At 44.5% G+C, this 17298-nt stretch overlaps 1 protein-coding gene across 13 annotated transcripts in view; it reads left to right on the top strand.

Annotated features, from left to right (window-relative positions):
• Window positions 1-17298, top strand: part of ADD1 (adducin 1) — a 110153-nt gene that overhangs the window by 26939 nt on the left and 65916 nt on the right. For all 13 annotated transcript variants that reach the window (XR_014792508.1, XM_084859906.1, XM_084859901.1 and 10 more), the window contains exons 5-6: window positions 2287-2367; window positions 6231-6380. Coding sequence is in view for 12 of the 13 variants with exons in the window: in XM_084859906.1 (XP_084716032.1) it covers window positions 2287-2367; window positions 6231-6380 (231 nt within the window). In the remaining variant the exon portion in view is untranslated. The remainder of the gene's footprint in view (window positions 1-2286; window positions 2368-6230; window positions 6381-17298) is intronic.

The raw sequence follows: 17298 nt of genomic DNA, 5'->3' as shown, positions 1-17298 counted from the left end.
GAACATCTTCAAACAGAGGCTGGACAGCCATCTATTGGGGATGCTCTGGCTCTGAATGTCCCGCTTCGAGCAGTGTATTGAAATATATCATCTATAAAGGTATCCTTCAATGCTACGATTCTACTCCTTTCCCAAAGCAGTAGGACACCTGCTTTTAGTATCCCTTTAAAAACTAGTGTAATTGTAACATTTGAACTGAAAGTCCTTGGAACTTAAGGCACATCTTAAGGCAGTGAGTACATTTAACCTGTCTGATTATGATCTAGCTAATGGAGCTGTGCGTAATTTATTGGCATCCAAGTCAATAATGCTTGAGAAGAATGACCAGCAACTACAATGAGCTATCATATGCCAAGGGAGCATTAAACTGCAGCTGTAGTGAATAGGAAGACAAGTTTCTCTTGTATTTATAATAAAGCTTAGCTGTGAAAATATTTCCAGACTTCTGAGGTTGTCTTGTGTATAATTTCTCTTAACGGTTCAGCCTCTTTAGTTGTCTAATGTTACTATCAATATGTATTGGCTTGAATACAAAATCCTGTGAGTGGGCTGGATTGAGATTATTTTCTTTGACACTTCCTCCTCTCCTGCAGTCCCCCCCACCCCCAATCTGCTTTGGAGGGTTGGAAGACCTTCTATGAAAGCGAGGGAGCTGGTGCAGTGACCTGCAAGGGAAAGGGGGATTGCCAAAAATGGTCTCCCTTCCACCTTCTTTGAGTGGCAACCTCCACTAGATTGCTGGCCCTTCTGCAGACAGGAGACACTCTGGATCAATGTTATCAGACACTCCTGAAACACAGAGTAGAAGTAATCGCAACATAGTCCTCCTGTCTTAGTCCTGGTCATCCACCAAGGTGACTGAAGCAGTCGTAGCTGGAAAGGATCCAGATACTCAGTTTCATCCAAGAAAGCCTGGAGTTGGGTCACCAGCTACAGTTACCTACAGGCAACTTATTAATTAAGATGGAGTTGTGCTGCCTGGATTGGAGGGTTGGTGGAGTCAGAGCAAATGACTAAATGGAACTATATCACTGTGAGAAATGTACAAATTTTGAAATCTAGGGATTTTGACTCCGTGGCTAAACTAAATATCTGTGCAGTATTCCTCAGAATTAATAATATATATTTGAGAAATAAAATAAATCAACAGCTATGGGAAAATAATAAAACCACTCTTCCCCCTGACTCGACATGAAATAAAAATGTGTTAAAATGTCCATACCATATGTGATGAAAGTATCCAGTTATTAAACAAAATTTGGTTAAGAGCACTTCTGCTATTCATTTAAGTCTAGCTAAACGCCATCACATTTGATGGGAAAGGGATGAAGAGTTATAGTACTTTCTACAATTGCACTCCTACATACATCTCCTACATTTATTGTGGGGAATATTCCCCCACAATATTCATCAGATCCATTGCCACAGGTGGAGGAAAGGATGAGGTCAGGCATGTTTTTCCAAACTTGACCCTTCACCTTGTTCCTTCAGAATGACAGTGGCCTGTCAGTGATAATGACAGAATGACAAGAACACAGTGAGGAATATCCCCAGCCAGAAACTGTATTTGACAGTGAGGTCAGACAGGAGGTAAAAACAGGGTCAGCAGCCTTCATAAATGAAGCTACACTTCCTTTGTGTGCAAAGGAAAACATTGTCTTTGAGCACACCAGTTACTCTGATTAGATTTGAGACTGCTGGATACTTGTAAATTATGATTGCTTCTCAAATATGTATAGGGGCCAAACTGGTGAATGCTCTGTTCAGGATTCATAGAATCATAGAATAGTAGGGTTTGAAGGGGCCTATAAGACCATTCTTCTACCTGGTAGATGTTTTTGTCCTTTAATTTCTAATTAGAAATTTGCAGCTCTTATGTAATGAGTAAATAGGGCTTCTTGTGTAGATTCCATACTGATAACGGCTATTCAGTGATCCAAATATGTGAGGTCTCTTATGACAGTGGTCTAAACCTTTGCTAAGGATTGTAGTCTCAGTTTGCAAATATTGAATATTCCTGAATGTCTGGTGAAATGGAAGCATTCTAGCAAAAATATTTTGCTAGGGCCTCAACAGAACTTTAGGGAGTAAATACAGCAGAATATGATCCTCAGGACTCCGTTTGCACTTCAGGATTAATTTGCTTTTAGGTCTTTCATGGACTTTTATTATGATTTTTTTCAACACATCTAGGTTATACACATTTCAGTATATTATAGATTTTAAACAGGATTATTTTAAAGTAATATTTGTTTGTTCATATTCAGTTTTTCCTCATATTTGTAGGTCAGAGTAAATTTGGAGCAGGAACGCTTTCTCATTGTGCCTTTTGGGCTTCTCTATAGTGAGGTTACTGCATCCAGTCTGGTAAGTGAAAGATTCTTTCATTCACATGAACAAAAATTCTTGAACATCTTTCTCACAATCCAGCTCAATTTAGTGGTGACTATTGAGGCCAATTGGAACATGTTAGTCTCAACTAATTTAAGGCCAGTTGCTTTCAATCAGACTTGATCACAACTAACTCTGGATTGGGGCGCTGGTACTTAAACTCTCCATGCGTTAAGTACAGTGACTCATAGAACAATATACTTTGTGATTATTCTTTCCCCTGAAGATAAGCATTTTTTAATTTTAGCATACGTTACGCTAATGTTGTTTTTCAGTCATTAAGTCGTGTCTGACTCTTCGTGACCCCGTGGACCATAGCACGCCAGGCCTTCCTGTCCTCCGCTCTCTCCTCAAGTTCATATTCATTGCATCAGTGATGCTATTGCAATTAATATTAGCTAATTATTAGATATTCGTGTAAAACTTACGTATGGGTGCAAAGGAGCGCTCCAGGCTGTTATCTTTATTCACTCCAGCCCTCCTCCCCAAATTCCCATAGTCCCCCCCGCCCTTTCCCATATCTTCCTAGCTCTCCTCCCAGCTCTCTTCCCTTTCCCATGTCCTAGGGCTTTTCTTTTCTTCTCCTTCCATTTCCTGGATTCTTCTCTATGGCCTGATGCTGCCCTGGGCTGGAAAAATCTCATTTTCCCACAACGTCTTGATCATGACCATAGTCTGCTGCCTATAGTCACAGCTGTGTCCTCTCTCTGTGTGCTAGAAAAAGAACAAATTAGATGAGGCTGTGTTGCTAGAGCCTTTTTGAAGCTTGAAGAGAAATATGGTAGCAGGGCATGATGAGACACTGAGAGGGAGCTCCTGATTCCAGGGAGGGGAAAAGAGATGAGACACTGACTCTTTCACTTCCCTCCCCCACTTGTCGGTTTTTAATTTCCATCATGCATTGTACTCCAAAGCCAGATTTGATGGGAGTGATGCAGCATGACAGAAATGAAATGGAATGTTTGCAATTGGTTTTATATATATGTATGTATGTATGTATGTATGTTTACATATATTTGTAGCCCACTTTTTGACCAGATTTCTTGAAGTGGAAAACAAACATATCCTGATACGATTCATAATAGTTGAATTTGTAACAATACATATAGTTTATAAGCTTCTTCTTTGTGATCTGTGTGCAGTCCTATCTGTGAGTTCTGTACCTGTGCCAAGCAACATCTTGGAAACTTTTAGAGCTTTAGAAAGTGGGAAGTGGGTGTAACCCATGCTGTGCACATGCTGCAAGGGACAATGAAGTTTCTTCTCGCCCAGTACTCTTTTGAATGCTACCTGAACAGCATCACAGAGAAAATCCTCTGTGCTTTTGAACTTCACGAAGTTTTTCAGAATCTGTTGTCCCCCCTCCGCATGTACTTAAAGCGCTTGGTTGTGTCAGCCTTGTATGGTGCAGTGCAGCTTCTTCAAGCAATGTCATCATTGTGGGGAGGAAATCCCCATTACCAACAGACATGAAAAATCTGTCTTGAGCCTTGGTGAGGTATACAGAGTTGATTTGGGCTCCATCTGCTTCAGATTTTCATAACACACATGTCAGAAAACAGCCTCCTGCAGTGCTTTGCAGGAAAAAAACCCAAGTGAACATCAATTCTCAAAGTGCCCAAGGGCACCGTCCTATAGGGATAGTTGTGCGCCTCCAAACTTGGAGGCAACCGACTATCCAATGCAGGGCAGGTGGAGCGCGGAGGGGATCTTCTCCTCCATGCTCCAGCCACCCTGTATTTGCGGCTAGACAGCTGATTTCGGCTGCCTAACTGGGGCAACTTGAGGGGAGTGGGAGGCCAGATGGCGCATAGGAAGCGTTGTAATGGCACTGCCGCTGTCCCCTTCTTGCCCCCAGGAACTCTTGCCTTTTTGGCCGTTCCGCACTGCTCTTGTGAGTGCAGAACTGGGGACGAATTGCTCCACCTACAAGGCAGAAGGGGAGGGGAGTTGGTTTTCTGGGAACCGACCTCAGAACGCTGGCTCCGAGCTTGGTTCCCAGAAAATGAAAAATCCTATGGCTGTCTAGATGTTATCTCACAGCTATAGGATTGTATAGTGGTTCATTCATGCCCACAGTGCTTCAGAATATAATTCCTCTGTCAGGGACATGTAGGAATACATAAAAATACATATAAACATTTACTTCCAAACTTATAACAACCTTAAAACATTAAAGGTCCAATCCTATCCATGTACAGACAGAAAACAAAGTTCTACCATTTCCATGCTGGGAGTTGTAGGGCTTTTTTTCTGTCCAAGCATGCCTAGTGCCCTAAGAGTGATTTTTTAACAAACAAGTTTCTTACAAAACAAACCAACTAAAAATATATTGCCTGGAACAAGGATGGGGAATGTCTGACCCATGGGAAGTCCCCATCTGGCCTGCCAGTTTCCTTACTGCCCTTATCTCCAGTCAGTGGAGGGGTGATTTTTCAGTCAAGTTTTTAAAAAGCCTTCGTTGGGACTGATGGAGGCTTTTTTTAAAGCCTGATTGCAGTGGGGGAGGGGTGGTGTGTGTGTGTGTGTGTGTGTGAGAGAGAGAGAGAGAGAGAGAGAGAGAGAGACTATATATCTGTGTGAGTGAGCGAATGAAATCTGGGCAGTCACATTAGGGCTGCATGCCTTCAATGGCATGGCCCTACCCACTACATTCAGTGCCTTTCCCCTTCGTTGGTTTGCAGCAACCTACAGGCCTCTCTCACCATCTCTAGAGTTGGCCAAAAAGCTGCATTGGGTTCTGGTTCATTGGTCTTGAGTTCTGACCCCAAGATGACCACAATACCAAGCTCTTTATAGGTTACTGGTACTATTTCAAATGCCCCATGGTCTTCCCCATCACTCCATGTTACCTGCCTTTCCTTCTTCAAATCCCTGATACAGTGGGTTAGTTCAGACACAGCTGGGTCACCAGGGGTCCTCTGTTTCCCCTCAGAGCAGTCCAAAGTCCTGCTGCTGTCACCAATCAGAATGGAAGTGTGTGTGTGCACGTGTGTGTGCACGCAACAACAGCCCACCAGGAATAGCAAGCTGGCAGAGGAGCAGCACAGGCTGGGGAGAATTTTAGTGGGATTTTATTTTTTTGTAATCTAGTGCAGTGGTGAGCAGATAGCCTGGTGGGCATCATGACCAGCTTCTGGGGGCACATTAGTGCCTGCAGACACCGCATTCAAGACCCCAAGACCACACAATAATAAAAGACTACAGTTCAGATGGGAACAGTTTCTAAACTGTTATGTATTTGTGTTCAGATTTCAAAGTGTAATATAAAGTAGACCCCATATGGAAGTGCTTCACTGTGGAGGTGCTGATGGTGCTTTCTCCCAAAACATTAATGCATAGAAAGAGAACCACTTGGTTTCATTCACAGGTATGTAAATTTTTTAGAGGAAGTGCCAACAGCACCTCTCTGCTGCAGCCATCTCCAGCAAAATCTCAATGGGAAGGGAGAGAAATGACTTCCCCTTTTTCCTTGGAGAACTTGAGGGGGGGGGAGAGCTGTTTTTTTCTCCTGTTTAGTGACTGGATATTTGCAGGATGGGAAGGGACAAAAACCATTCCTCTTTTATCCCTTCAGGTTCTCCCTGAAGGGGTAAAATAGGACTTTTGCTGGAAGTGCAGAGATGCTTGCCAGATGGGTGAAGGATGGATGAATGTATGGAATGCTGCCCTGAGTGATTCTTGTCTTTGTTCCTGTCCTTTTTTGGTGGTATTGTGTTTTTATACATTTTATATTTGTATTCATTGAAGTGTATTTAAATAACTGAACCTGTTAGAAAAACACATCTTGAATAAAAATAAATGATTTCTAGGATTAAAATACAGTTTTATATTGCCAGGTTAAAATAAATATTCAAGGTGATGTGGTTGATCGTGGAAGCACTAATCTGGGAGTTAATCAAGCTGGCTTCACGTTGCACTCTGCCATTTATGCAGCTCGACCTGACGTTAAGTGCATTGTTCATATTCACACACCAGCAGGGGCAGCGGTAAGAAATTCCTTCCTTACATACCATGTAAGATATATATGATACTTATTTTCCAGTTCCAGAAAAGCAGGGGCTTGCAGCAGCCAATAGTAGTGACAGGTAGGACTGCGTGTGTGTGTATATAAATTGGTAACTCAGCGAAGATATACTCATGGTCAGAGGAAAACTCCTTTGGTGGGATTATATTTATGTATATTTTAAAGTGAAGAAATCTTTCTCAAATTTAACTCAGAGAAGTAAATTGTCATATTTAAAATTCTTTGAATTTTTCCTGAATATCAGCTTGAAATGAAGCTAAGAGATGTACTTGCAGCAATCTTATCAGATGAGTGCTCAGACTTAGTTCAAATTAACTGAACATATTGTGACTTAGATCAAAGAACACTTGTCAGGAATTAATCTGAGCATGTGGAGATAGCTAGCAGCTCAGATTCAGAATGGCAACAGCCAGAAGAGGGGGAGGCTCCCTCCCTAGTGAGCTCAGATATGGCTTGGCCTTCTTCCCAAGACCTTGGCACACAGATGGCTTGGCCTGGAGGGCCCCTCCCCTCCATGAGAACCCAGGTCTTGGGGGAGGAGGAGAGTGAGGGGTGTGACTTGAGGGATGCCAGGGTCCGTCGCAGAGTGAAGCGGGAAAAGTTAGAGGCAGAGCTCAAGACACTCCTCCAGGCTGGCTATGCGTGATAGCCTACTCAGGAGGGAGCAACTGTAAGGGAGGGGCATCCTCCCTAAGCTAGTCTGGCCGGGAAGTTCTTACTCAAGCTACCAGCAACTTCTCTAACTCGGTGTCAGGAGCGCCCTAGCGGCCTCTTTCAGTAGACTCCAGTGGCCAACTCAAGACACAGACGAAAGGATTCTTTTCAAGGCTTTAATCCTTCTACAACTTAATGACTCTTTTAGATGCTAATCACCAGCGACTAAGCAAGGAACAGCAGAGTGGCCTATGCTCCGAGTAGGCAGTTGATCCCCGTTTGAAGGAGAGTCACTTGAAGACCCTGAACTTAAGGGCTAGGGAGAGATCCTGCCTCTTTCCCTTGGGTCCACGGGAGGTGTCCGTTGCTTGCACGCCAAACGGGCGCTACGCCTCCTTTCTGCGCCCTCCATCGCTCGTCGCTCTCTGCGTCGAGCGTCTAGCAAGCCCCCTTCCCGCACTTTCTCACTGCTTGGATCACTATCTATCTCAGGAATGCCGGCAGGAGGAATCTCTGCCAGCTGCTGTGCCTGTGAGGGATGAGCTGGCTCCTCTCCCACGGATTGCTGATCCTCCTCAGAATCAGAACTGCTCTGGGGTTCTGTCGGCTCAGTTTCCACCCTGGAACTCCGCTCCTCTATTGGTATTTGTAATTGTGTGGAGTAGCTGGTTCCTTTGTAGCCTGAGAGTTTCCTAGAATTTGCATTTGTAAGGAACCTGGTCGTTAACTAATAAAGTAGCGAGCCTAATACCTGGTATCTTGGAGAGTGTTGATTGCGAAGGGGGAGAATGAAGGAACGCGACAACACTGTTCTACTTGTGAACAGAGTCAGCAATAGGCAATTGTCAGGTTTTATAACATTCAGCCCTTAAATCCCTGTGGCATCATCCCCAATGGATTGTTCTACTTTGCCAAAGAATCAGGGCAAAATTCTAAACCCTTTGCAATGGAAGGGATATACTAGGGCAGGTATAAGGGAACACAGTGATATGCTTTTGAAAATAGTATCCTGGTTGTTTGATAGATTCCATCCTTACTGTGCAGCTGGGAAGGTGACTGTAAAGTTCCGTATACATGATAACGCTGTAGAAATAAAGAACGATAGGTAAAACGGTTTTTTTTTCAAAATCATTACATTTTTTTAAGGCCAAGGATCCCTAATTTGGTATTGTCATATGTTAGTAATAAAAGTGCAGTCTGTGCAGATGTAACCTACACAATTGATTCCCTCATTGAGTGTAGGAAGACAGTTACTGTAATGAAAGGTGTCTCCTCCGTGGTCAGGAAGGCAGTCCCCAATTCTCATTTCTGGAGGAAGAGGGGACTCCCCCTTCAACTCCCAGTTGACTTCCTCCCTTCATCATGGTCAGTCAGGCTCCAGCAGCACTTCTGTCTTGCAAGAGAACAGTGTCTTAAAAAAGAAAAGAGGCAAAGACAAGTAATGGAGAGCAGAGAGACTCCCACTTCTCAGGCGAACTTTCCCATTGTCTCCATCATCCCAGGGGCTTTCTTCACAGGCTGGCTGCCACGGAGGATAGATGGATTGTTCCCTCATAGCATATTTCTTTCCCGTGCAGCCAGCAACAATGGGCCTTTGCAGTCAAGGCTGCTGCTACACAGGCACCACACCATGGACAGCCAGCATCTGACAGCTGGCAGATAGCCTCTGCTTCAGTGCTCATATTCGTGTTCCTTAGAAGCCTTCTCCAATGGCAGGTTGCAGAGGCCTCATCCCTGGGCATATCACCACCCAACCTATGCAGAGGCATGATTCCTTAGCAGAGGGTCCCAGCAGTATTATTCCCATGGGACATTGAGGAAGGGCCCTCAGTCAGTCAGTGTTCTCTCCAGGGAAAACCAGAGGGCATGAGGAGTTCAAATGTTCTCCTACTCCCCTGGTGGTAGAAGGGGAACATATTCACACAGACTTGGTCAGTTGGATTAAAGCTACCTTTGATCTCTGTCTGGTCCAGGCACATCCTATCCCCTGAGAAGTAGGACTTCAAGGGATAAGGGCCCTTGCAAGAGATGTTTTCTCCTGTAACTGCTCCAGGGATAAATGTGCAGGAGCCATTGCAGATCTTACTTCCACTCTCCCAAAGGCATAGGGAATGTTGCAGATCTATGAGCTGCCACCACTCCAACTTGGGAGGCCATTGCCACAGTTCTCCTACACTTAACTACAGGACTACACACAGGACACAGGGAGAGAATCCACTCTCTTCCTCGGACAGAGCTAAATTAACACATGCCTGCAAACCTCCCAGATCTGCCTCTCCTGAAGCATCCAGGCCATCCAGGGAGAGGGAATCTACAGTCATGGGGGTTCCTCTCCTCCCTCTGAAGTTATCCTTAGCCCCTCAGAGTCCAGATAGTATGGCCAGATTAACCAGTAGGCTAAGGGGTCTGAGGCCACCAGCCCACCATCTCAGCAGCCCACTAACTAGCCTGGATTCCCAGCGTTGATGATGATGATGATGATGATAGCAACAAGCCTCTTCCCCTTGTAAAACCTGAGATATGTGACAAAATGTTCAGGCACAATTCTGTGAGAAATGAGCGTGCTACCACCTTTCAGTCAGTGGGTGAAGTCACAGCTATGATTGACATTGACACTAACACTATTATTGACAATTGCTAGAGTGCAAGCTGTATAGATAAATGTAGAGTGACCACTTGTCTGCAGAAGGAACGCAATGGTTCATTCTGAGCCCTGTTTGAGGGGTCTACCCTTGTGGAATAGTGATTATTGCCCATAGAAAACAATTGAGAAAACCAGAATTTTAGTGTAGCTGTAATTGAGCAATATATATCCTGCCCAAAACAATAGGTAGCAAGATCAACAGGAGTACATGCTTTCATGCAAAAAAGTGTTTTTTTTACTGGATTTGTAAACAGTTTAAAAATCACCCTGCCAAATCAAGTAAAGTGGCATTGTGGCTGAGCATGGGTTGTGTCAGCCCTGCAAAGTAGTCCATTGTTACATCCATATTGCTGGGAAGCAGGAGTAGTGTATGACACCACTGCAGTTGAGTCCATTATTGTTTATCTAGTCTTTTAGCGGATTACGGTTTTTATAGGGAAATGCAGTGGGGGATCTATGAAGCTAAGGGCTAGGAAAATGTTTGTCTGATGTTTAGTAATGGTGCAGTCCTCTACATACCTACTCAGAGAAGTAAGTCCCATTTAACTAAATGGACCTTTCTCTCAGGTGAGAGGGCTGAAGATATACCCTCTTACCTGGGAGTAAGCCTCATTTAATGGTGAATACATTGTTGTCTGAGAGGGTGGTGCCATCCACTCTTAAAGAGGTGGCCATGTGGCTGCTCCTGAAGAAGCCCTCTCTGGACCCAGAAGTACTGTCACCTAGTTACGAATAGCCATTTCTTGGGTAAAATACTCGACAGAGTGGTGGCAGCCCAGCTCCAGGCACTCTTGGAGGAAGTCAGTTTTCTAGATGCATTTCAGTTCAGACCTGGTTTTAGTACTGGCCTGGCCTTGGTTGCCCTGATAGAATGACCTTTATCAGGAGAGGGAGATTGCAACCCTGTTACTCATACTCGATCTCAACAACTTTTGATAGCATTGGCCATTGGACCATCTCTGTGAGTTGGGGGTATGGGGCACTATTTTACACTGGTACTCTTACTTGCAGGTCCAGTTACAGCAAGTAGCACTGTGTGATAGTTTCTGGCCCCCTGGCACCTGTGTCAAGGAGTGCCACAATGTACCATCTTATTCCCAATGCTATTCAACGTCTGTATGAAGTCATTGGGGTGATTATTAGGAGATTTGGAGGAGAATGTCATCAGTATACTGATGTATACTGATGACACTCAGCTCTGTTTCTCTGTTACATCTGAATCAGGACAGGCCATGCAGGTTCTGGACCAGTATCTAGATGCAGTGGTAGGCTGAATGAGGGCCAATAAACTGAGACTGAATCCTGATATTCACAAGCTGAATATGAGCCAACAATGTGATGTGGCTGCAAAAAAGGCAAATGCTATTTTGGTCTGCATTCATAGAAGCATCGCTTCCAAATCCCAGGAAGTACTAGTTCCCCTCTACTCAGCACTGGTTAGGCCTCATCTGGAGTACTGTGTCCAGTTCTGGGCACCACACTTTAAGAAGGATGCAGACAAACTGGAGAGGGTTCAGAGGAGGGCAACAAAGATGATCAGGGGACTGGAAACAAAGCCCTATGAAGAGAGACTGAAAGAACTGGGCATGTTTAGCCTTGAGAAGAGAAGACTGAGGGGAGATATGATTGCACTCTTCAAGTACTTGAAAGGTTGTCACAGAGAAGAAGGCCAGGATCTCTTCTTGATCATCCCAGAGTGCAGGACACGGAATCATGGGCTCAAGTTACAGGAAGCCAGATTCTGGCTGAACATCAGGAAAAACTTCCTGAGTGTCCGAGCAATACGACAATGGAACCAATTACCTGGGGAGGTGGTGGGCTCTCCCACACTGGAGGCCTTCAAGACGAGGCTGGACAGCCATTTGTCAGGGATGCTGTGACTTGGATTCCTGCATTGAGCAGGGGGTTGGACTCGATGGCCTTGTAGGCCCCTTCCAACCCTACTATTCTATGATTCTGTGATTAGATAGGGGTTAGGCAGTTCCCAGGTCTGGGACTTAGGCAATTTACCTGTTCTGGACAGGGTTACACATGCTGTGATGGAGGAGGTACATGGTTCATAGACCCATCGTTGTCTCTGGAGTCCCAAGTGGCTGCAGTGACAAGGAGTGCCTTTTACCAGTTTCAGCTGGTGTGCCAGCTATGGCTGTTCCCAGATAGGAATAGCCTAGCCACATATCTTGACTATTGTAATGTGGATTTATTACATTTATGTTCTGCCTTTCTGGTAGGAACTAATGTTTCTCCATTTTTATCCTCACAACAACCCTGTGAGGTAGGCTAGGCTGAGAGGTAGTGACTGTCCCAAGGTTATCCACTCCAGTTAGAAATCAGAAGCATTTGCTGATCCTGCTCAAGTAGCAAAATATCTTGGGCCATCCCTGGCTGTGTGTGTGTGTGCTATCCGGATTGATTTGTCTGAATGGGGCAGTGAGCCTGTCTTTCTTGAGTGTGTGTTTTTGAGAGAGTTTCTATGTGTGTTTATTTTTCATGTGTCTGTGCACTGTATGTTGTCAAAGGGGGAGCTTATGTTTGTATTTGAGTTCTCTACAATAGGCAAGGTATTCATCTTTTACTTCCAGGAAAGCATGGTAGACTATTTCTACTAGAATAGGTAACAAAAATTTTTTTGGCACTGTTGTAGACAAAATAGTTTTCTTTGACGCTATGTGTGTGCATGCACAACTGTTGTGTGTGAGTTCAGTATTGGGTGCAAAGTAGGGGTCCCACTACAGACAGGGAATCGGAGGAAATGGGTATTGATTTCACGTGATTTATTGGGGGACTGGTGGCACACCTGTAATTCCGTGCTTCTTCTTAGTGAATAAAAAAGATGTTCCAGCAAGAGAGGTGGAGGATTCAATGAACCCATGTTTTATGTTCTTATCCACAAAAAATCCCTGAGGGCTGCCAGTTCAGGTTCTGACAGGGACTACAGGCAATGCATGGGAATGCAAGCTCCTGGAATGCGATCAGCGGCACGGGCATAGGGCAGTTTGAGGTGAGGAGAATTTTTCAGAAACCTGAGGGGTTTCTGAAAAATTGGAAATTTTGGAGAAACTGAAAAAATAAGTAGTACTTATTTTTTAGTGATCTTTACAGATCTAAAGCCACTTTGTTGCTTTAAGAAAGCCTTCCCCAATCTGATGCCCTCCAGATATTTTGGACTTTAGTTCCCATCAGCCTCAGGCAGCATGGCCAATGGTCAGGAATGCTGTGTACTGTAGTCCAAAACATCCAGAGGACACTGGGTTAGGGAGGGCTGTGTTAGGAACATAAAGCAGCCTTTCTGTTCCTAAAGTTATTTTATGTATGACTTAATTTGCTCATAAAATTATCATTAAATTTTAAAACTTTTAGAAGTAAATTCATTAAATCTGTAATTATTGTCTGAATAGATTAGAACTACATTTAATGACTGCTACAGCATCAGAAACACAGGACTCTATAGAACAAAACCCAAGCTGTCAAGAATACACAATGGTGACTTTACTCACACAGTGGGAAACTGAGCATAAATGTCAATCAGTAAAATATACTTTAGATCAATGCGTTTAATAAGGAATGAAAGAACTAACTATGCTGGGAATCTTACAGAGAGGGTTAAGAAACATTTTTCCCCATGGCTTCATTATTTCCAGACATTTTACATCTCTAGTCTTTCTATAAAAGTGTTCTTATTATGTAGTTTTTAGAAATCATTCTGGGGGGAGTAAAGGCTGGGTAACAATATATAAATACTTTGTCTTAAATTCTAAAGGAAAATATTTCATAATCCAAAGCAGTTCAATTGTTCCAATTTTTTTTGAAAAAACAGAAATGGTCCTCAGGAAAAAACAGTTTTCCCCCTCATTTTTCCAGTTTTTTTTCTGAACCTTCACAGGGAGCTGTAATTCCAGTTCAGCAGAGACTGTTACCATAGAAGGAAGTATCACGAACAAATGAAAGTGTCATACTGAGTAAACTATGTAGTACCTAACAAAATTGGAAAGTGTAGTGATGTTACCAACTCAAAGGACAACCACGCCCTATGGTTCTAGATTTCACTCCATAAAGTCTGAGTCCCTAGAGCCAGATGTCAGTGGATGTCCATCAGTGGCTTCAACAAGGGCAGGAGCTGCACTGGGAGTCACAGGGACACCAAATTGTTCCTCAAAGTGTCAGTCAATGAAGCTACTCAATACACCCGAATCGACCATACCCCCCAAACCTTCTGGGAAATGTAAATTCACCGGTAAGTAAAGATGAGACTTCTGTTTGTGGGTTGGGGGCCTCTCAGACATTGGGCTAACCACTGTGGAGCCCATCATAGCAGAGCCCAAGGGCTTCTCATTGGCTGATTGACTAAAGGCTTCTCTGGACACTGCTGCATAATGTCCCAGTTGACCACAATACAAACGCAAGAAGAGCCTCCCTGTCTGTGTGCTTATTTCTCTTGAAAACTAGCCTCATTAGAACACAATTATACTATTTGGGAGAAGGAGCTACTGATGATCAAGGTGGCCTTTGAAACTTAGTACCATTATTTAGAAGCAGCCCAGTACTCTTGACTTCCTTTGACCTGGCATGCCCCTGACCTGCTCTGGCTACACTCTACCTGAAGTGATTCTACTTACCTGATTTGAACCAGAACAATCAGCAAGTGCCCATGTTGCAGTCCACTTCCCCAGGCCTTTCACCCACAGGACACAAAAAGAAAGAGAGAGAATGAGAGAGAGAGGAGTGTGTAGATGTGTGTGTGAATGTAAGAGAGAAAGTAGGGCGAATGGATAATTGTGATTGATGAATGGGGTTTGTGCTTGTATGTGTAGCAGCTGGAGCCATGGGTTCATTTAAATAAAGATATGAGTGGGGAATTAAAGGATTCAGACAAACACCTGGGTATATGAACAAAGTTTCTTTGGATTTCAAATGAGTAACAATAAATAATACATTTCCCTTCCCTCCCCTACTTTACATTGGAATCAGCCCTTTATCCTTTTTTTGCAGTTCCTCAATTCCCATTGCTTGGCAAGCACACATGGCCTTTGCTCTTTCTACTCTAACTCTTCATTTCTCAGATATCTTTAATGTAGCAGGCCTCCTGCTCCTGGCTGCCCTTCACAGCCATTCTGTCCCTTGATGATCAGGTCGGCTCCTCACCTTGGCTTCCTGCTCAGACGCTCGTTAAACCCCTCTTCCCGGAACCACCTTCTTCTTTCCGTTCTTCTTTTCTCCAACTGCCTTTAAACTGCTCTCCTCCCCACCTTCCATTTCCTAGGAACTGTTGCCATGACTCTCCCCTTGTCAACATTCCACTCGTCAACATTGCCATATGTGGGAAAGAGAAAATGAATAGATAACGGGGAGGGATTAGGTATGTGTACGTGCATGTGAGTGTATCTGTGTGTGGTGGCTCCAGACCTGTACACTGTTGGCAGGTGACCCCCAATAAGTCATCTCCTGAGAGGGATAGTTATCCCTTGGCAGGGGGAAATTTACACATTCCTGCCCTACTCCATACTTCAAGTTACCTTCAAGTTCCTAAGGGTATTGTGGCACACTCAGGGGTTCACCACCACAGCAACTTTATGGGAAAGGGCTCCTTTGGAGGAGATATGCAGGGCATCCACTTTGTTTACCTTCACTAAACAGTCTAAGATCAACACCACTTCATCCAAAGGGGCCTTTAGAAGGCATGTCCTGCATAGGGTTTTATGCCCCTAGAGAGATTCTGCCTCAGAGGGTTGTTTGAATTAGGGTTCCTACCTTGGGATCCACTGCTTTCTGAGATCCCAACACTAGCTGTACTAGTACTTTCACTCAAAGAATGAAACAGAAATTCTGTACTTACCAGTGGATTTCTGTTAGTGAGGGAAGACAGACAGCTAGATCTGCCCTCTGTCTGACTGGCCTTCTGTAGGTGTATGAGTTCCCTGGCTCCTTCCTTTGCAGGTGGAGTTAAACAACTGAGGGAAACAGACTTTCTCTACATTCACCTCTGATACATATTTTGTTCCTTTCAGGAATGGTTTAAAATGCTTCCCTATTTTTCAGGAAAAGGGAATTTCATACTGCCTTCTTTTTAACCACAAATTGGCACCATTTGTAATTCATGCTCCCAGTTCAGCTCATCCTCATGTTCAGTTTTGATTTTCCCCGCCTCAGTTTAGGATTTGTTCAATTTTAGAATCTGTCTTTTGCTATGCTACCTTGGATTGAAGTGTTTGTGGTTTCAGGAAAGATGCCCCTCTACATCCAGGAGTGAGAACTGGAGACTGCTTTCCTAGTCCCAGAGGACAAGCTTTTCCCCACACCAGCTGTCCTCCTTCCCTTAAGGAAGGCACTATTCTGTCCCCAATGCTGTTTAACATCTATATGAAGCCATTTGGAATGATCACCTGGGATTTTGGAGCAAGGTGTCATCACTATGCGGATGACACTCAGCTCTCTTTCTCCATAACGTCTAAATCAGGTGTGGTCGAGCAGGCTCTAAACTGGTCGTGGGCTGGATGAAGGCCAATAAACTGAGTTTGAATCCTGGCAAGAGGGAAGCACTGTGGGTAGGTGGGTCACAAGTCCAGGAAATAAGTCAGTTGCCTGTCCTGGATGAGGTTGCACTCCCCCTGAAGGAACAGGTGTGTAGCTTAGGGGTGCTCCTAGATCCATCTTTGTCACCAGAGGCTCAGGTGGCCTCAGTGGCTAAGAGGGCCTTTTACCAGCTGGACCGTGGTAACTTGGTCATGGTAACCTCAAGACTGGATTATTGCAAAGTGCTCTACGTGGGGCTACCCTTGGGCCTGATCTGGAAGCTGCAGCTGGTGCAAAATGCAATTGTGAAGCTACTAGCAGGCCTCTTTTCAACAGCATGTTTCATCTCTGCTAAAAGAACTGCACTGGCTGCCAATAAGCTACCAGGCCAAGTTTAAGTTTCTGCTGTTAACCTACAAAGCCCTAAACAACTTGGGATCAGGTTACCTTAGGGATCACCTCACTCCTCATGTCCCTGACTGGTCCTTGCGGTCCTCAGAAGGAGTACTTCTGATGGTGCTTCATGCTCCTGAGATTTGCCTCAGGAGCACCTGTGACAGAGTGTTTAGCATTGCAGCACCTACTCTGTGGAATGTGCTCCCCATTGGCATTACACAGGTGTCTTCAGTGTTGATCTTTAGATGTCTGCTCAAGACAAGAGGAGGCTGGGGGATGTTGACCTGGTGTTGAATGGGGTACGGCTACCCTTGAAAGACCAGGTCTGCAGCCTGGGGTCATTTTGGACTCCCAGCTGTCCATGGAGGCTCAGGTGGCAGCTGTGAGCTGGACAGCACTGTATCAGTTCCATCTGATATGGCGGCTGCGCCCCTTCCTACCCAACCATCTGCTCCCATCGGTAGTACATGCCCTGGTCTCCTCTGTTTTAGACTACTGTAATGCGCTCTATATGGGGTTACCCTTGAAGACGGTTCGGAAGCTGCAGCTGGTACAGAACGCGGCGGCTCGCCTGATTAAAGGCAGCCGCCGGCGAGATCACATCACTCCAGTGCTGAAGGAGTTGCACTGGTTACCAGTTGTTTTCTGGGCCAAATTCAAGGTGTTGGTTTTGACC

This window comes from Heloderma suspectum, chromosome 5 (genome assembly GCF_057233095.1).
Source record: "Heloderma suspectum isolate Gila_16-S chromosome 5, 16-S_ref, whole genome shotgun sequence".
Taxonomy (NCBI): domain Eukaryota; kingdom Metazoa; phylum Chordata; class Lepidosauria; order Squamata; family Helodermatidae; genus Heloderma; species Heloderma suspectum.
The sequence above is the reverse complement of the archived record's forward strand: the minus strand, read 5'-3'. Positions and strand labels throughout refer to the sequence as shown.